At 38.8% G+C, this 19,507-nt stretch overlaps 2 protein-coding genes across 2 annotated transcripts in view; one reads left to right on the top strand and one right to left on the bottom strand.

Annotated features, from left to right (window-relative positions):
• The window catches only part of INPP4B (inositol polyphosphate-4-phosphatase type II B), a 257,893-nt gene extending 242,582 nt beyond the window's left edge, over positions 1-15,311 (top strand). Inside the window, exon 26 of the mRNA XM_063136347.1 lies at positions 14,601-15,311. Within this exon, the coding sequence (XP_062992417.1) occupies positions 14,601-14,733 (133 nt within the window). The 3' untranslated portion in view covers positions 14,734-15,311. The remainder of the gene's footprint in view (positions 1-14,600) is intronic.
• Positions 1-19,507, bottom strand: part of SCOC (short coiled-coil protein) — a 652,090-nt gene that overhangs the window by 85,415 nt on the left and 547,168 nt on the right. The gene's annotated exons all lie outside the window — the stretch shown is intronic.

The raw sequence follows: 19,507 nt of genomic DNA, 5'->3' as shown, positions 1-19,507 counted from the left end.
ATAGTAAAATTACATTAAATATGATGCATTTATGAATTCATATGTAAGTGTCTGTGTTGGTCCATCCTGAAATACTACTTTTTACTTGTAGACCAGGCTAGAATATTTTTAAACACAGTGTGCAGGATCTAATCATGCCCTTGTGCAGGTGGCCAGTGGTAGGGTTCACAGCTGTCTCAAATTTAAGATATTTGATACTGATAGAAAGGGACAACAATTGTGATATTTTTTCAGATTTTTAGAAAAGCACTCTAATTTAGAGTCATTGATGCTGGAATCAGAGTTGAGGGAGGGATAAAGGCTTTAGCATGAATGTTGCTGTTGCAATTATTTATTTATTTATTTATTTATTTATTACATTTATATACCGCCCCACAGCCGAAGCTCTCTGGGTGGTTTACAACAGTTAAAAATGGTAAACATTAAAAAGAATACATTTTTTTAAAAAAATTGTATTAAATAATATATTAAATAAGATATGTGTATGTGAATTAGCATTGGCAGAAGAGATCTAGGATAACATGTGATGGGAAATCACATATTCCTTATGGTTGTGTGTGATAACTCCTTAAACACTTATCCAGATCAGCTGATATCTCATTGGCTGTGTTTGGATGATCATATCAGCTTAATAAGCCAAGGTATAAATGAGCTGTTTGCCCATACATGCAACCCCTTCACACAAACTATGTTAGCCACCTTGAGTGCCTTTTTTTTGGTAGAAAGGCAGGGTATAAAACAAATAAATATGTTTAAACCAGGAAGTCTCTAATATATTTCTTTTAAGAAGACACTCTTTTATGTTTACCATGAGTGTGCTAACTCAGCACCCCAGCACACACGCAGGTATTCTCAATGGCAGCCTCTCAACTTTAGACTTCTCTTCTGAAAAAGGTTAAGGCTGCATTCCTATACCCAGTTACCTGGGAGCAAGTTCCATTGGTAGCCAAGGATAGGGAAGTATAGAGTAGGGCATTTTGCATATTGTTACTCATTCTGAATGGTTGGATGTGCTGTTCATCCAAAAGTAAATTTTAAAAATGATTCCCAAGGTTCCCTGCATGCACACACACCACCCCATGTTGTCAGGAATAACTGACCAAAAAGCTCTCATAATGTATATTCTCAAGCATATTGTATTGCATTCTAATTAATGGCCCACATTGAAATTAGGAGAGTTTATTTCCTTACTACAAACAATGGGGACATTTATTAACTGATATCCTCCTGAGCTGTCAATTCTGAGCATTTTGTTGTTCCCAGTTCCTTCCAACACAGAGCATCTAGAGGACTGGCTGTTTTATAAATTGGTGTGAGATTGTAAACTGTCCTCCAGGGTGATAAATACTTCAACATTTTATTTATGAGGCTTATTTCTGTGGCAAAGGAGCATGGAGTCAGCTTGCTATTGCCTTCATGTAGGAGCACATTTTTACTGACAGTGGAGCAACTATAATTTAGCCACCAATTAAGGAAAAACAAGACTGATCAACTTTTAAACTAAAATAGAATCTAGTGTGGGGAACCTATTCTGGTATCTCTCTAGGGATTAGGATCCTAAATAGGTGTGATAGCCTGAAAAACTGCAATGTAATCAAGTGTTGTAATATTTTAAAGTGGTGGGGAAGGAATCGAGAATCTTTCACTTACATTCCAGTAAGTCTCCAGGCATTGCTGTGCTATCCTGTAGCTTAAGCAGCTAACAGAGCGCAGAACCTCTTTAGGAAATACTACAGCAATCTAAATAATAAAAGAGAGGAAGCTGTGATAGTAGCATACGGCACTGTAGAATTCAAGGTAATGAATGTTCGATCCAAAACTTCAACTTTACTTTTGGTAAGAACTGTTAGTCAATCTATCCCAAGCCTAGCCGGAAACAATGAACCCTATTTTGATAAAATCTATTGTTGAGATTTGTTTTGTTATGGAGTATTTCTCATGGCCTTCTGATTAGGACTTTTGAACATGGATATCAAATGCTGAATACATTCATTTTGCAAAGCATCGACAGAGTTTTGTTTGTACGTTGTGAATATTTCCACTCAACAAGTGTTTCCTGAATTTGTCGACATTTCGCAGTAACTCAATTATTTCTTCTGACAAGGACAGGCCTAAGTACTGCAAAATGTATTCCTTCTGCCTGTGTCACACAGGTGCTATAAATAGATGAGAAGCAAACAGAAATTCGAATGTAGGTGGCCAACATGTCTGTGTCATTCGGAGCAATTGCAGTTGCTCCACCTCCCTTCAACTGCTTTGGCAAGAAGGTGAGATATGCCTGGACTGGACTGAGTGGCAAGAGGCTGATCACACCTGCACAGCTGTGGTCTCCACCTCCCTGAAGAAGGAAGAGAGTCAGGCTTCTCCAAGCACCTTTGTGCATTCCCTGACACGGTTGCCAATTGATCGGTTTTTAAAATTTATTTGGTTTAGAGTGGAATGTCAAATCCAATCAACTTTGTGCAATATTTGGTTGTAACTTTTGGCTAGAGAAAGAGGTAAAACAATATGCTATATAAGTTCAATTGTATACCAAGGCATATTCTCACTTGTCTACATAGCATTCATTCATTCTCTCTTTCTCTCCATCCACAGACACTGTGCATTCTCTCTCAGGCCTTAGCTAGACCAGACTATATCCCGGGTTGATACCTGGGATCGTCCCTGTGCGACCACATGACGGCACAGGGGATCCCCCGGGATCAGGGAGGGATCATCCCTCCCTTGCCCCGGGATACAGCCCTACCCTTTGGCCCTGCTTTTTCCATGGTCTCGGGCTCAGCCCGAGACCGCAGAGCATGAGGCCCGTTTCCACAGGTTTACCCGGCTCCGTGCGATTACTTGCGTGGAACCAGGAGCGCTGCACCCATGGGGGGTAGGGTGGGGGAGCGGGGGATTTTTTTAAAAAAAAACAACAACACTCAGTGTTAGTTGCTCGAGCGCTCCTGTGCTCCTGTCTCTTTAAAAATTAAAAATTAAAAAAAATGGCAGGCACGACGCCTCTCTTCCTGAAGTCGTCACGCCTTACATGGAAATGGGGCGCGAGGTCTCCCTTCCTCTCCCCCAGACTTAGGTATAGCTAAGGCCTCACTCTCCACATATTTTTTTTACTTAAACACTCCTTGCCTTCACACCTGTATAGAAGCAAGTACAGGCATAAATACCAAAACAAGTAGTTGTGAGTGGATAGGAGGGCAGTCTCTCTTTCTCTTTCTCTCAGCCTGGTGCAGAGAATAAGGCCTTTTGGAAGGTTGCTGCTGTTTTACATTTTCATGTGGCCGTGCATAAGAGCTTACATTAAACAAGGGACCAAGAAAAGTCATCTGCTTCACCTGGAATCCAGTTGTTATAATTTTTTGTGGCATATTGATTATGGGCATGTGTTTGGAAGAAATGTGAATTCTGACATACCCATAGTATCAGCCTAAGCCTGGACATAAGAACATTAACTTTGGATATATTGCACAGTCAGTGTTGTCCATTAGCTTTTATTAGTAAACAAAAGGAAAACATAACATATCCCTGTAGGTTTATCATTGTAAATACTTGTTGAAAATGAAGTGTTTCTAATTGATTACTTATCTCCAGTTAGGAGGCCATGATATCATTCTGGCCAGCTGCCTTTCTGTCAAGCTAAGCTATGTATACAAAAGAATTAAGTGCAGTGTTTGTATTGTGCTTATAAAAAAATCTGTCAAGTTAATACAATACTGTGTTCATCTAACTTTGTAAGAAACCAACAAAACAATAACTCCTCTTACAGAAATAATGCAACTGAATTATGCACAGTTTATATGTTAAATATTGTTTGAAGAAATTTCAGATCGGCTTTCTTATTCAAATCATGCTTGGCATCAGAATTGGTCCTTTGGCTCACCTCAGGGACTTTGCACTGGCCCAGTTGAATTTTTCACGCTTTCTACAGCTGACCACTATGTCCCCTAATGCCATATCACAATTGCTTCTGAAACTTCCACAGATTCAAAAGCAATCCCCCTACATTGCATGGAGTCTGCTGTTCAAAAAGCCTAAGGAGACTAAAGCGCCTTTAGACTCATGGAACTAGTTCCACAGACCTGTGGATCTTGGCTGCTGGCTACAGTTTACATCTTGGCTATTGAGATGGAGGTTTGCCATTTCCTTTGGCTTCTTCGGATATAAGTGGGATTATACTTGTATAAGTGAACTGTGATTACTTGCTGGTTGTTTATTTAGGGTTCTTAGTTGGAAGAGAGAGAAAAACTGCCAATGGCGTTATTAGTCAGGATCAAACCTCCCCTTCTGACTTTTATGACCTTTGTTAAAACAAGTGAGGAATTGTCTTTTCTATCAAGTAGAAGAGTGTAGAGCATCACAAAATATTGTCCCTATTTGTCAAAGAGGAAACTCCCATAAGGGGTATCAGAAAATGTTCTGTTCTGAACAGTGCCTGAAACTTCCTGCCATGTTGTACCTTTCAACCTGGGATTGTCTGTTAACTTTTTAAAGAAGGTCTCATGATAACCTCATCCTTCTAGGCTGATGAGGGGAACGTTTCTGCCACTGCTGACTTTCTGCTGTAGAGTATGCCATTGATGGCCATGGCCAAACGCTTTGGGATGAGGAATGATTTAGGATGGCAAGTGATAACACAAGAGACCTTAGATGGGGAGTTGAAACCTCCAGGATAGAGATCTGTTGATTGGGGTTAGTGGTGGAGATGGTAAAAACATTTTAAGCAGCAAGCTGTTGAAGGGTAGCACATTGGGATTGGAGGGTGAGGAGTACTTTTTTTAGAAGTTAACTACTTACTCTGCTATTTTACTTATTGCATTTTTGTAAACTGCCCAGAGAGTTTTGGCTATTGGGCTGTATAAAAATGCAATAAATAATTAAATTCTATAAGCTCTCCCTCCCAAATTAACAATGATAATCTGTTGGTGAGCAATTATGGTGCGGCTACCGAGTGAGGTGAGTGAGTTTGAGTTTGACTTCCCTGATGTCTAACAATAATCTCAACATTTCAAACCCTTCAAAATGTTGCCAGAAAGAAACAGTATACCTGTTTTTCTGGGGGTTTGTTTATTTACCTCCTTTCAGGGACTAAAAATAATTCATCATTTTTATATCTACAGCCCTTTTCCACATTACAGTTTTCCTTTGGGAGACTGCACCTGCAAATCGCTTTTGTGATTAAAATGATAAACTGTGTTGAAAAGGGGAAAGTGCTAAACCTCCATTTATTCTCAAGATAGACACGGATAACCCTGAGAATCCAGAATTGGCTCCCAGACTTATGACTTCTCTCTTTGCAGTGACTTGCAAGTACACCTGTTCTTAAGCATGGTAGCGCTTGCATTTTTTCCCATTCCTTATTATTAGGGTTCTCCAATGAAGCTGTCATAACACAAGCACTAGGCAGATAATGACTCAGACTGGAAGCTGATGCTGTTTGTTGGGAAACGGAGAGATGGTCTTAGGACACAAAATATCCCCACCTCAAGCAGGTGGAAATCAGAGTGGTTAAGTACTGCACCAGGGTGTCCAGTCAAAGGAAGGTGCATCTGGGATTTAAAATGTGGAAAATGGCTTCCAGTAATAACCTGATGTTATACCTGCACTATGTGCTGAGCTGCATGCGTCAAACAGAAGGAAACCAGCCTTTTTTAGTCCCTATAGTGAATCATCCATATAGAGGTTAGGCAGTGTGGTGTAGCCCACACAGATGTTGTTGCTTTTTTGATTTGGCCTTATTTTCCATTGAATCCCAATGAAAATGCAACCAAGTGCTTGCAATATCTTCTGGCTATATTGCCATGTAATTTTTACTCTGTTGCATCAAGCATAATGCATTTGCTTATTTCACATTGTCCATTTTCCCCTCCAAATGACAATTGTCATTTTTAATATCCTGGAAGCATCACAGATTTAAACTATGTAGTGTACTTAAATTCAAATCTGGGAGGGAGGGGACAGAAATGAACACACACACCCCAACTTTGAAAACAGTGAGCAATTATGAGTTGGACCCCAAACTTCCTAGATTTTAGACAACAGTCTCCCATTCTAAATCTCAAACTGCTTTGAAATCCCCTCTGTTCCAAAAGCAGCTTAGCTTGTGCCATTGGGGGTGGGGTAGGGGACGGTTTGAAAGAGATGTTCAGTGTCTTCAGGATTTGGATTTGTTTTTAAAAATTTATGTCTATATATCTATCATAACCTTTTCAATCTTCAGAGATATAAAGAATTAAATCCCTACATTTCTGTCAATATGTTTTCTTTAAGCTAATGATGCATTAGGCCATATGCTTTCAATACTAAAAACAAAGCCAGTAACTTTGTAGTCACCCACAGAATGGTAATGGGGGAGATAATCTATGTGAGAGAATCTTCTATAAAGTCTGTGTAGAATTCTAAGGATTGTTGAAGAGACCGTGCCAATGGGTGCCGTGACGATAATGACCACAGACAGGAAGGAAACAACGAGATAGTCACTCAGATGCATTGATCAAAAGTTCAAACCCCTTTTAAACACCAGGCTTGCTATGCGGAGAGGTGCTTCCTTCCTTCCTTGTGGGCACTGGGACCAGTTCCCAATAATTGTGCAGTCAAGCATTGTTTTTAGAAGCAGATAAACAGGAGGAGACAGGCATGTCAATTTTTTTCTTCCACTTCCAGTAATGCATTCCCTTCCTTAAAAATCTTTATCCCAATGTCGACATGAAAGACAGGACAAATAAAACACATTTGGCTCTTGGGACTTCCCTTGCCAAACAATTCAACCCTATTGTCTGGCTTATTGTGAAGAAAGGTAGAGCCTGACAATGTGCCTTGAGGTTTGCTTCAGTTACTGATGCTATTTTGGCAGCTTGTCCAATTGTTAGCAAGGAAGATGGGAAAAGAAAAGGGGGGAAAAAACTTCGTTCGGTGGAATTCACATGACTGGCATCTGGACATCTAAACTGAGAGTAGTTGAATTGTGTTTTTCTGTACTAATGACCATTTTTCCTGGTTTCATTTTCTGTTGTTGGCATAATTCTCTGGTAGTACCTAGGGGCACAGTTCAAGCAAATTAAGGCCTGCTGATTTCAGTGGAAGAGTTAAGTGCGTGCTTAAATCTCTTCCATTGTATTGGTGACACTTAAAGGAGGAAATGATTGCATTGCTGCTGCTTATACCAATAACCTTTTGCTATTTCAGCAGATAAAATAATCCATGTACTACATTGCCAACACTAGAAATCGGCCATTTTGATTTTATGAAATGCTCAATTGTTTTTCTGTATGTGGTTGTAGTGCTTTAACATCCCTGTCTCCGTTCAAATACAATCAAATGGCTAAATTTAGACATAATAGAATATTCTCTCCTTTGTGTGTGAGTTTCAGAAATTTGAAGTTTCTGTTCTTTGTTTCTTGGCCTAATTTTATGTGGGGCTCAGCCTAATTTCAACACTTCTGCATGCTATGAGTTTAGACTTCTAACAAAATTTATCTGTCTCTTCTCTGGCAGTCTGTGCCTTGGCAAGAAAGAGGGAGAAAGAAAAGGGACTAGTAGAAAGAAGGGGGTGGCAGAAAGAGGAAAAGAGTAACCCATCCACTTTGGGCTCTGTCCATGCCCACCATCAACATGCCCCCCCCAACAGATTACCCACAAGGCAATGTGACCCCCGCCTATGAGAAGCCCACATGCACAATAGCACCTGCCTGCCTGTGTTCCCCAGCAACTGGTATTGAGAGTGTCTTTAATACTGGAAGTAATGCATAGCCATTGTGCCTAGTAGCCATTGAGAGCTTTATACTCCATGAATGTGTCTAATCCCCTTTTGAAGCCATCAAAGTAGGTGGCCACTACTGCATCTTCTCTCTCTCTCGCCCCTCCTGCCATTCCATACTTCACAAGTGCTTCTACGTTCCTGATAAGTTCAAGCAAAAACAAACATATGTTTGCAAACCCTAGTTTGGAGTGGGGGGGGGCACCTCTGAATATATGCAGTTACCCATTTTAACCTTGCTTAAATCATAGAACCATCATGCAAGAGGAATACAATGGAGTTTGCTTCTGCTGCTAAACATATGTACTTAGAAATAAGCACTGTTTTGTTATAGAGAAGGACATGATACTTTTAAAGTAAAAATAATAGAATTATCTTCTATAACCATGTACACCCCAGTTGGCCTCCCCCTAACTATAATAACGTACTACAACCAAGAGTCCTACACATACACACCCTAAGGCATATACTCAGTTTCAGAGGAGCTCTCTTCATCCACCAAGGAATGGGTCCCTTCGAAGAGATCTTTTCTCTCTCCTTCAGAGTGATGCCCTCCTTTCCCAATACCCTTATTCTACATAACAGCAGAGGAGCTGTCACTCTGAGAGTGGTACATTGTTATCACTTCATTAATGGTATTTGCAGGCTTGAGGGGGCTGCAGATAAGCGGAGGGCAATGAAATGACAGGGTCCAAGATTAGAAAGTGAATGGTGGAAGGACTTGTAATGAACACGAGTTCATTGCACACAGTGTCACCTGTGTGCCTCCCTTCCTGCCAGAAAGAAGTCATGGCTGTGTGCTTCATAAGATGAACTCCTGGCTCTCAGGGAACAAGTTGGAACCCTTGAGCTAAGGTAGCTGACCTGGAGAAGTGGAGAGAGGCAAGACCTTAGGCAAAAATGTAGCTGAATCACCATAGCATTCTGCAGTGACATCTCGTATGACATGAACTGGAATATCAAAATTAAAGGAGTGGGTAGAGAACAGTGCTTAACTGTCCTTGGCACAGCTTCCATTCTCTGGATGTGCTTGAAATCTGATTATATCTTTGGCTCTTACTTGGAAGAGCAATTCCACTATTTATTTGAGACATGCAGCCATTCACAAAATCATTACTCCTACAACTCCCAGCATTCCCCAGCTAGCCATGCTTGCTGGGGAATGTTGAGAGTTGTGCATCTGTTTTATGTCTAATCATGAATAGAATTGCACGCTAAGTAGTTTTCAAGTGTCTGCTTTGATATGCCTCATTTTTTTCTATTAATACCCATGGCAACTGTTAAGCAGTAAATTCTTGAAGGAGATGGATTGCTAGGCACAGTGCAAAATTCCCACTCAAGTGCCCTTGTTTTTGCAACCAGAATTCTTTACAGTTTTCTGTCAACTTTGAAAAGTTATAAAGATTCAGAAATAATGTCAGATCAGTATCCCTTCAAAGACATTTATTTGTTAAAAGTTCTCTGCTATTCCCATTGATCAACTTTATCTTGCTTTCTGATTTTAATTACATTAGTCCCTAATTTATATAATAAGCAACAGCACTCCCATTTTCCTAACTTCATTTCCTCTGATTTAAAGATCAAATGAAAGAATGTGGATCACTTGCATATATAAATGCATTATTACAAAAATACTCTATCCATCAAGGGAAGTCATTGTACCAATGTATCATTGTACAATTACGGCATTTAGCACCCTGCTTTACCTGTAATAAAAGAATAGCCACACATACCTGAACTAAGGCAATATCAAATCCATACAGTTGACAGTAGAGACTTAATTCATGTGATCTTATCTAAGTAGAATCTGGATGATATGATATCTCTCCTGTCAAAATGGTGCTAATATGCAAAACGCTATGACAGATATTTTAGCATAAGTGAACTGAAGATTTCACTGATGCTCACAGATTCATACACACACACACACACACACACACACACATTCTTACACAGACTATTTCACTTCAGGGAAAATATAATTATGCAATATTGTAGATCTGAATTCAAATACTAACACTGATTTGTTAGCCTGTCTTAGAAATTGTGGATAGAGGTATATCAACATATATTAGTACTTCAGTTTAAATCTTCTTCAGCTTCTTCAGTTTAAATCACAGTTGCTATCTTTTACTTAATGTTTATATATTTGAAATTTCTGGAATTTAATATTATTTGCATCTCAGCCAAAATTCTTTGTCTAGTCAGTTCAAATTAAAATGAGAAATGGTACGCACTCTCTTATCACCAACTTTTCAACTTCCATTTCCCCTTGGGTTTCTGGCAGGCATTATCCCACAGCCTTGTCTACCCAGGCCTCGTTTTCTTCAACTGTATGCTTACCCGAGGCCCAGTTCATAGGCCATGATAAGAGAGTGTCCTAGTTTATTGTTTATGGACATCTTTGTAACACTTTCATAAGCCAACACAAACCATGACTTTTGACTCCGGCTTGTCAAGGGAGAGACAAACCAGAGTTCCTGGTTTGAGCATAACTCTAAACAAACCATGGTTAGAAAGTCGGTGTTTTGTTTAGCCCCTCCTGCTTGCATAAACAATAAGCCAAGTTCCCCCTCCCCCAGAATCTTGGCCTGTTAGGACTTACAAACTGTCCCTTTGTGTCTTTAGAGTCTCCTTCCTCCATCATTTGTTCCCTCAGATCACTGCTTTGTATGCCATCTTGCATCTTCCACTGAACTTCCCAATCCTCAGCATTCAAGCTGCACAACACTCCTACATGTCATCTCTTCCCTCTGCTTTATGGCAACCATAAATATACTTCCTGTATGGCCCGTATGTAAGATGTTTTCATCCATTCCCCTTTCTCAGTGATGGTAACTTATGTTAATTTCATGTTTATGTGCTTCTTCTCCTTTATGTCTCTAGGAGTTTGGCAGGGAGGCAGAGTGGAGGAAGCAACTTGATCTCAGTGAGGGGGGAAAGACCTAGAGAACACACACACCCCAAGTAGTGTATATCCATATCCCAACTCTGCCAATCAAACTGATGGATCACTATTTAGTATTACCCCCCAAAAAAACACCAACCAAGTGAAAGAATTTTAAAAGCAGTGAAGAACTTCTCAAGAATTTAGATAACATTTGCACACAATCTTTAAAACCTAAATTGGCTGTTAACATGATCACTTTGTTTAGCATTCTTCATCAGGCAAGTTGCTTGGCTAGCACAATGAGTGTCATTTATTTGGCACAGTGTGTGGAGATTAATTGCCATGATAAATAAATCCCACCAGAACTGAAAAATGCAATACATTCATTTAGTAACACAGGAAAATGTCCACCAGGAATTCCAGCTTCTAGCTGTCTAGAAGCTAAGGGCCAAAACAGACATTTCTTTAAATATGTATCTAGCAGCTATGTCTTTTCTTCATTTTTACTCTAGAGTAGACTCAGGGGTCCGAATAGTCTTAAATATTTCTCATATGGGGAAAATTAGTGGTAGAGCACATGATTTGCTTGTAGAAGATCCCAGTTTTCAATCCCTGGCAGGGATCAGGTAGCAAGACATGGAACAGACCTCTACCTGAGACCCTGTGGAATTGTTTCCTATTAGAATAGATAATCTTGGTCTGGATGGACAAATAGACTGACCTGGTGGAAGGCAGGAACATATTCTTATGTTCCGATAGCTATGTAGTTTAAAAAACAAACTTTCTTTTGTGCAAATATCTCACCACCTTATTCCAAAATATAGTCAAATTTCCTGATGACACAGTTTATTAATTATTGATTTTTATCAATTTATTTATTACACTTATATTCCATATTTCTTCTATTGTGGAACTCAATGTGGTTCCAAGGTAGTCTCCCCTCTGACCAGACCCCAGACCTGCTCGTTAGGCCTGCATCAATATTGAATTGCTAATACATAATCAAATTTGTTTGATTTCTTTTTAAGAACTAAAATGTTGAAATAACTGTTACAGAAAGCATTTATGCAGGGCTGGCTTAAGATTTGTGGGGCCTCTTGGCAAAATGCCCTCAGGGATGGGGTGCTCCTCCATCAAAGAGCCTCAGTGGGCTTATCAGGCAGTGAGTGGCAGCAATGCTCCAATTAATGCCAGGCAGCTGGCTCCAGCTGCCATTTTAATTTCTCACAATGCCCTGGAGTGATGATAGTAAGTAAACACTGCTGCTTCGAACACCAGGCTAGGAGGGGGGAAATTTAAAGGTGGGGCACAGCATTCATCGTCAGTGGGGTCCTAGTAGCTACCCAAGGATGCGGAGTGCTGACATTTGCCCTGCACTTAATGAACAAATAACACTGACATGGTAGAAGTTTAAATAAAGGGAAACCAGAGATTCCAAGTTGTCAGCAGCTACAAAATAGCAACTCCAGTGCACAAACACAAGTGCCACAAAACTGTGTTCTCCCCATCCATTTCAATACTGGGTGATGCCCTGGGTGCAGTGCTGCATTGGAATCCTGAAGAGCTTTGCCTTGGCCCCACTTGTTCCCATTTCCTTTCCTGAAAAATCATACATTTATCCATTTCTTCCACTTTGTGGCATTTCAAGCTTGTTTTGCTCCCTTCCGGTGGGGATTCCATTGAGAGCTTCTAACCCATGAATGCATCTTTAATGTGCTAAGACATTTCAGCGAGGGCTTCTTTCCCCCTGGATTCTTGGTGTTGCTGTTTTTCCATTTGAAGAATAGCCTTCAATATGTGGAATATATTCTTATTGAGTAGTCAAAACAGCCTAAATGGAATTATTTAGCATACCTTAGTTATACTGTTGTGGCCATCTTTGTTGTTGGAATACCTAAGTGTTGCCTTTCTCTCCTATTAAATGCTCTCTTATTTGTTCCTAACTTCCCCTGTTTAACAGCAGACAGACCCAGGGAGCACTGAATGAGTCGGATGATCCCGAGACAGGCTGTCTAACTGATAACAAGCCAACTTCTCGTCACTTCTATCCTGTCGCCTTGCTGCTTGTCAGCTCACATTTGCTGGTTGTGTGGCTTATTTTAAGTCTTGCTTTATTATTAGCCAAATATCAGTAAAGTTCACTTCTCTTCATTTCTTTTCTATGAACAGCAACAGCTTAAGATGAGAAATTGTGCTGTATTATTTCTACATTTTTCAGACCCAAAAATTGGTCCTTAAGAAGCCGATGTCTTGAACTGTAAAAGTTATCTTTCCCCTATCCCAAGAAATTGAGAAAGCATACTATGCATCAAGTGATTTAATCTGCTTTCTATCCCTAGCAAAGCTTTTTGCACTATCATTAGTCCTAATAAGGACTATATATATTCATGTTTCTTGATTAGATATGACCTAGTCATGAAATTTGAATTCCCCCTTTTTACAAGACTCATATTTAGTGCCAATTCACACCCTTAGAGGGTGATTTTACCACCTAACTTTTACTTGAGGACAGACTTGCAGAAATCATTCTTCACCCCAAGACGCACACATGCACTCCCATGTGTGAATTGCCAAGGTTTATCTTAAAAGGAAGAATGGTAACTTCACAATTTGTACATGGCAAGACCACATAAGACAAATGATTCCTTATATGAAAATATGGTGGTAAAACTTACAGTATGAAATATTTGGCTGAGTTCACACAACATGCTAACCCACAATGGGTATCATGTTGTCTGAATGTAGCGTGTTTTCTGCAAGGTTGCTTGTTAAACATTAAGTGTGGTTTATTTTTCTCAAGTCACTTTGAGAACTCTTGGCTTGTTGTTGGGTTGTTCATGGTGGTTGCAGTTAATAAGCAATCCTGTGGAAAACATGCTGCATTCAGACAACACGATAAGCCACCCTGCGGAAAAAGTGCAGCATTGAGACTAAATCATAACCCACAGTTCAACAACAACCCACACTGGTGGATTAGCATGTGGTGTGAACCCAGCCTTTGTCTGTGGTGATAATTAGCCCTTAGTCAATCAAAAGGTGTGTGAAGATTTAAACTACTTTTGCACACATAGAACTAAATCCAAGTTGTGTATTCTGGACAGGTTGTTTGCAAGATTAATTTTCAGTGTGCTGCTTTCATTGTTACTTGCTGGTAGGATCCTTCTGTTTTAGCAAATAGTTCACTCTTTTTTATTTGTTGCAACTAACCCTTTCCTGTCAAGCCATTCTATGGCATTCAGTAAGTTCTGTTTTGTAACAAAATTAACCTGTTTGTAACTGTTGCTTTAGTTGCTTTTGCTTTACAAGACACATTTATATTCTTTTAAACAAAGTTTTCTTTGCGTCTTGATGCACCTTGTTGGCTCTTGTGACTTTTGTACTGTGTATGAACCAAGCATCCTTCCTTTGTAAAGCAGAGAGTTGGATCAGGCTATCAGAAAGCCATTTTCTCTCTCTCTCTTTTTCATTTGCAAAGCTAAACATATTGAAGATGAGACAAAGATGGAAGTTTCCTTTACAAATCTATAGGGCCAGACTTAATAAAATGCCTTATTCCTAGAACCTGCACACTTAAGGCTACATGTGAAGTTTTAACATGTCCTACAGAAATGAAACAAAACCAATCTGAAAAAAATATTAAAGAATTTTTTAAAGCAAATATATTTCTAAAAGTAGAGTAAAATATATAATAAATTATTTAATCTTTAATCAAACCACAGTGAGAGATAAATATTAAAAATAAATAAATCCCACAACCTACTTATAAGGGCAATAAATGTATTGGGCCTGGCCTTGGATCTAATTTTGTAAGATGTATCATCACTTGTGGAAAATATATTGTAGAGTTGGATCTTTGTTATTTTTACTTCAATTGTTGCTGAAACTCTGCAATGTACAAATAAAACATATTTATTTATTCTTTGTTTCATGCAGTTGTCTTTTTTTTCCCCTTTTCACCAGAGAAGGATGCCGCATAGAGAATGTACTGAAGAATATCAAATGCAGAAAGTATGCTTTCAACATGATTCAGCTGATGGCTTTCCCAAAGTACTACCGACCACCAGAGGGAACATATGGAAAAGCTGACACCTAAGCATTAGACCCCCAAAATTAAAATGTGTGCAGGAGCACACAGCCATTCTCATTAGTTAACACAAATCGCTTTGTGTACCTCTCAGATTGCGAGTATGTAAGAGGGGGGGAATACAAATACCTAGGACCTGTTCTTACCAAACTGTACTGTCATTCAAAAGAAAACATCAATAAACTATGGTAGGTTGAGTGTTCTGGCAACCAGCCATTTGTTAATCAACACAGCCTTTTAATAAGTGGTACACTGTATCTCATAATCAGAATTCAAGGTCTGATCATTAGTCAGATGGAAGATCAAAGGTTGAGTCAGTAAGTGTCACTATGAGCCTGGACTTGAACTTAAAGCCCACAGCAGTGAATTGTCTGTGATGTTACCTACTGGATTATGGTCAAAGCTAAAGCAGTGCATAAGATCCATGATACATTTGGCTGCAGTGCATAAGATCCATGATACATTTTGAAAAGAAATGTTAATCTTGGTGACTTTGCATTATTAAATATTTGGTGATATCGCCTGCTTTTCTGGATGATTTTTGCAGTTCCAGCAACATAAGTTGTTAACATTTTTTAAAAAACACACACATGTTCACACACTTTCCCTAAAGCTTGGGCTTTCATTCATTAATCCCAGCGGCATGTTGGAATTGCCTTGGAAGCAGGATCCAGGATGTTACCAGGTGATCTCTGTGGTGACAAACTATGCAAGCCGTATAAATCAAGGATGACCACTGGAGTCTATACTCTATGCAATCTGAAAGCTAAGGAGACAAGGAGATCCTAGGTGGTTAGGATGTTTGCATTTTAATGAAGACAATAGGAGTTTATTAAAATTGCAACCTACAGTAGCAAAATGATCAGGGTGAAAAAGCTGTAATGGTTACTCTGTTACTCTGTAACAGAGTAATGGTTACTCTGTAACTTGTTATGATTAATCATTCTCAGGGAAGGCTAAGGATAGTTTTACAGGATAAAGAACAAATTTTAATCTGGTATCTCATCACATGTGAATGTCACTGGTGAACAGAAATGAGAGAGCCATTTCAAGTCAAATATAAATAGTAGCCAATGTACATTTTACATTTGAATCACAGATACTGGGAATTAAAAAATAAATATATAAGCACCGTTTGTGGAAATGAAATGAAATTTTAATAATGATGCACAAGATGTTTCAGCCAAATTATGCAACTGCATTACATCTCTGCATATGAAATCTGGCAGTGAAAACCTTAGCTGGAGTTGTATCCACCTTAAATGTCTAGAGAAATGCAACAATGTAATTATCATAGTCAAAAGTTAGCAGAGGTGCAAATAATATTCTTGTCTTGCAGGTGTCAAAAATAGTGGAATATCAACACACAAGCTGATTTCTTTAACCTTTTGCCCATTTCAAAGATTTTGTAAATCTGTGTTTATATTTAAATTATATTGTATTTAAATTATAAAAGAGCTCCATGTTTAAAGAGGTAGTGAAATCATATTATTGTAAGTAACCTGTATAACGCTTTCAAAATCAAAAATATTTGCTCTGCGAAAACTATTTCAAGGATATGAGAAATTAGGTTCTCAAAGTGAAGTATTCTTTCTAGCACTACCATATTAAAATGCCATCTGGCATCCCTTTTTCTTGCTAATACTTCTGTGATTAGACCCACTCAATTCAATACATTTCATACCATTTGCTGGCCTAAAATGAACATGACTTAATTAAGAGTTTTGCCAGTTTCTTTTCTCTACATTACGGTATCTTATGTATTTTGGAGCAAAAGTAGCAGACTAACAAATTAAAGTGTAAAGAATTGCTACACGTGAACATTTTGAATATAAGAAGTCAGCAAGCAAATGAGAATCTAGTACATGCTAATCACACATAATTTAGCTATTATGGAATGGTTCACACATATATATTATGTGTTTGCATAGATATCTCATGTGTATTGTAATAAAACAGTAGCAACACACATTGCAATGAGAAACAGAAATTCTGATTACAGTATGTGCTGCTATTTTATTACAATGCACATCAGATACGTAGTGTGAACACATAAATATGTGTGAATCATTCCATAATAGCTAAATTATATCTAGTTAGCTGGGGAATACTGAGAGTTGTGGGGATTTTTTCTGTCTAAACCTGCAGAGGATTGCTCACTAAGTAGTTCTTACTCACAAGCCCTATTGAAATGAGTGGGAACTAGTCAAGAATGCTACTGCTCATTCATTTCATTGGGGTAAGTACTAGAGAATATCCCCCTGGAATGTACTCCCAGATTACTAGTACTGAGAAGTGGAGAATAAAACGAATCATACCAGCATCTCCTTCTTGTGGTCAGTGTGGACTCCCAAACAATGTTGCTGCTATAAGTAAATTAAAGTCTGCAGTGAGGATTGTTAAACCGTCATCACTGAAGTTTTGGTTGACTTTTCCAAAGAAAGATAGCCGGTCATTCTTTTCCCTCTAGAGAGGTATTGCACTTCAGAAACTTATTCTCTAATGGCCCTGTTCAGAAGACACCTTAAACCATTACTTTAACCTTAGTAAATAAGGCAAAAAGCCTTATTCACTGTGGTTATTTTGTATACTTTTTAATGTTTACTGTTTTAACTTTTGTGAACCGCCCAGAGAGTTTCAGCTGTGGGGCGGTATATAAATGTAATAAATAAATAAAGCTGTGGTTTAAGGTGTCTTCTGAACAAGGCCAATATTAGGTTTTATAAGAGAATAGGAGGAATTCTGTGATCAGCAGGAAAAGTCATGAATAGAGGAAAACTGGTGTACTTGTTAGGTACCATGCATTTTAAATTATGCTCCAAACTATTCCTGAGTTTGCATATTCAGTTGGCTTACATTTTTAAATTATTTAATACAATATATAGTTCTATGCATGCTTAGGACCACTGTTTTCTGGAGTGCTTTGTAGCCCTAATGAATATATATTTTATAGCACACCCAATGCCACAACACTTTGCTTGTCCCTTAATGGATTATTTCCTTGACCATGCATCCAAGTGTGTGTTTCCAGTTGCCCAAACAATACTGTAAACACTGTAAATACTTTAGCATTCTTTAAAAGAGAAGAATTGCACATATCAGTGGAACCTGGGGTGTCCAATATCAGCAGGGCAATGAATTTGCTCTGGGTTTCAGTCAGAACTCTAAAGGAACTAGCCAAGGTGCTTCCTTTCCTTCCTTCATTTTTTAAAATGAAGTGAGGATTTCCCTCCTTGTTTCTTGAATTTTATGACATATGAGCTCGTTTCTATGATCAAACACTCATGATCAAACCATGATCGCTTCTTCTTTGTGTTTAAATGAGGATATATAATTTTGGAAGCCATGTTATGCTAAAAGCCGGTGGGGGGTGGGGTGGGTGATTGCCATGAATAATCAAATGCCTCAAGGAAGGGTTTGTTCATATTGTGTCCTGGAACCCATGGCCACAGTTCAGTGACCTGTTCTGCAGGAGTTGGGCTTATGTTTCTTGAACCATATCACACATAATAAGTCAAAAGATCCTTGAAACTAAGGGAACTTCCAAAAGCAGTTTGTGATGTGCTATAACAGGTAGGGAGTGGGCATAGCATCCTACTTTACAGAGGACAATCCTCTATTTGAAGAGTTGTCAGAAGACAGCCCTCTAGTTGAAGGTGTCCTCTATTTGAGGGACTGTCCAGTCCAATAAAAAGAACCTTAAGGAAGAAGAAAAGGGACCATGCTCACTGCATAAACAGTGAGCACCTGTACAGCAAACTGAGCAGGCACACAGGTCACCTAGTTAATCTTCCTCAGTATAGTGAGATGTATTGTATTTCTATTTAAATTATAGTTATTTCTAAATTTGCCTCTATACATATAAGTTAGCATACACAAGTGTTATGCAAATTGGTGTTCTCTCTTGTCCTTTTTTGGCGGTGCATATGGCAGGCCGTATATTGCAGGAGGGGAGGGTGAGAAGGCTTGTCCAAGAGGAAAGGTTTAATGCCTGTTGGGGACATGGAAGCCTTCAAGCGTGGTCAAAATACTTCTCTGGAACATGGCCTAGCAAGGCAAACGCTCCCTGAAGCACAGCTACTGAATAAGTCTGATTTGTTTCAATAAAGACTGTGCAAGAGCAGTGATCAGTGGGTCATTCCCGTTATTAAAGAATTAATTGTGATGAAACATTCTGGAGAAAGTCTGAAGAAATCGTGCTTTAGCTGGGCTGAGGAACAAGGTGAAAGTATCTTTGATAGCTTGCCTCCTCTTGAATGGAATTGTACAACAGATTCTGTTTTTTGTTTGTTTTGTTTTGTTTTTATGCATGTTTTTGTTTTTATCATTTTGCTTATTGGCTTAGGAACTGCCAGTATTGCTGTGTGTAAGCCATATCCATTGTACATTGTGTGTGGTGTGTGTGTGCATGTATTTTTATTTAAATAAATGTGTCTTATTTTTCATATTCTCGCCTTACTGTGTTTGAATTGTTTCCATCTCCATGAAACAAACAGCATGAAAAGGTCAGATCCTGGGAGGAAATACCTTACGTCACTTGAAGTGACGTATTTAAGTGCCTTAGAGAATTGTTTTCCAAGTTCACTGTGCAATATTCATGAAGAACTTGGAAATCCAAGTAGGTCAGGCAGTTATTAAAAGTCATATGAAGTGGTGTGGTTTAAGGTTTTCAGCTCATGTTCCATTTATATTGGGATCAGGATTTTTGTGGGGTTATTTCAAATCTGGATCAGGTGAAGTCAACATTATTCCATGTTCATCACAGTGACTTATATGAAGTGTG

The sequence above is a fragment of the Elgaria multicarinata genome, chromosome 10, assembly GCF_023053635.1.
Source record: "Elgaria multicarinata webbii isolate HBS135686 ecotype San Diego chromosome 10, rElgMul1.1.pri, whole genome shotgun sequence".
Classification (NCBI taxonomy): Eukaryota; Metazoa; Chordata; class Lepidosauria; order Squamata; family Anguidae; genus Elgaria; species Elgaria multicarinata.
The sequence above is the reverse complement of the archived record's forward strand: the minus strand, read 5'-3'. Positions and strand labels throughout refer to the sequence as shown.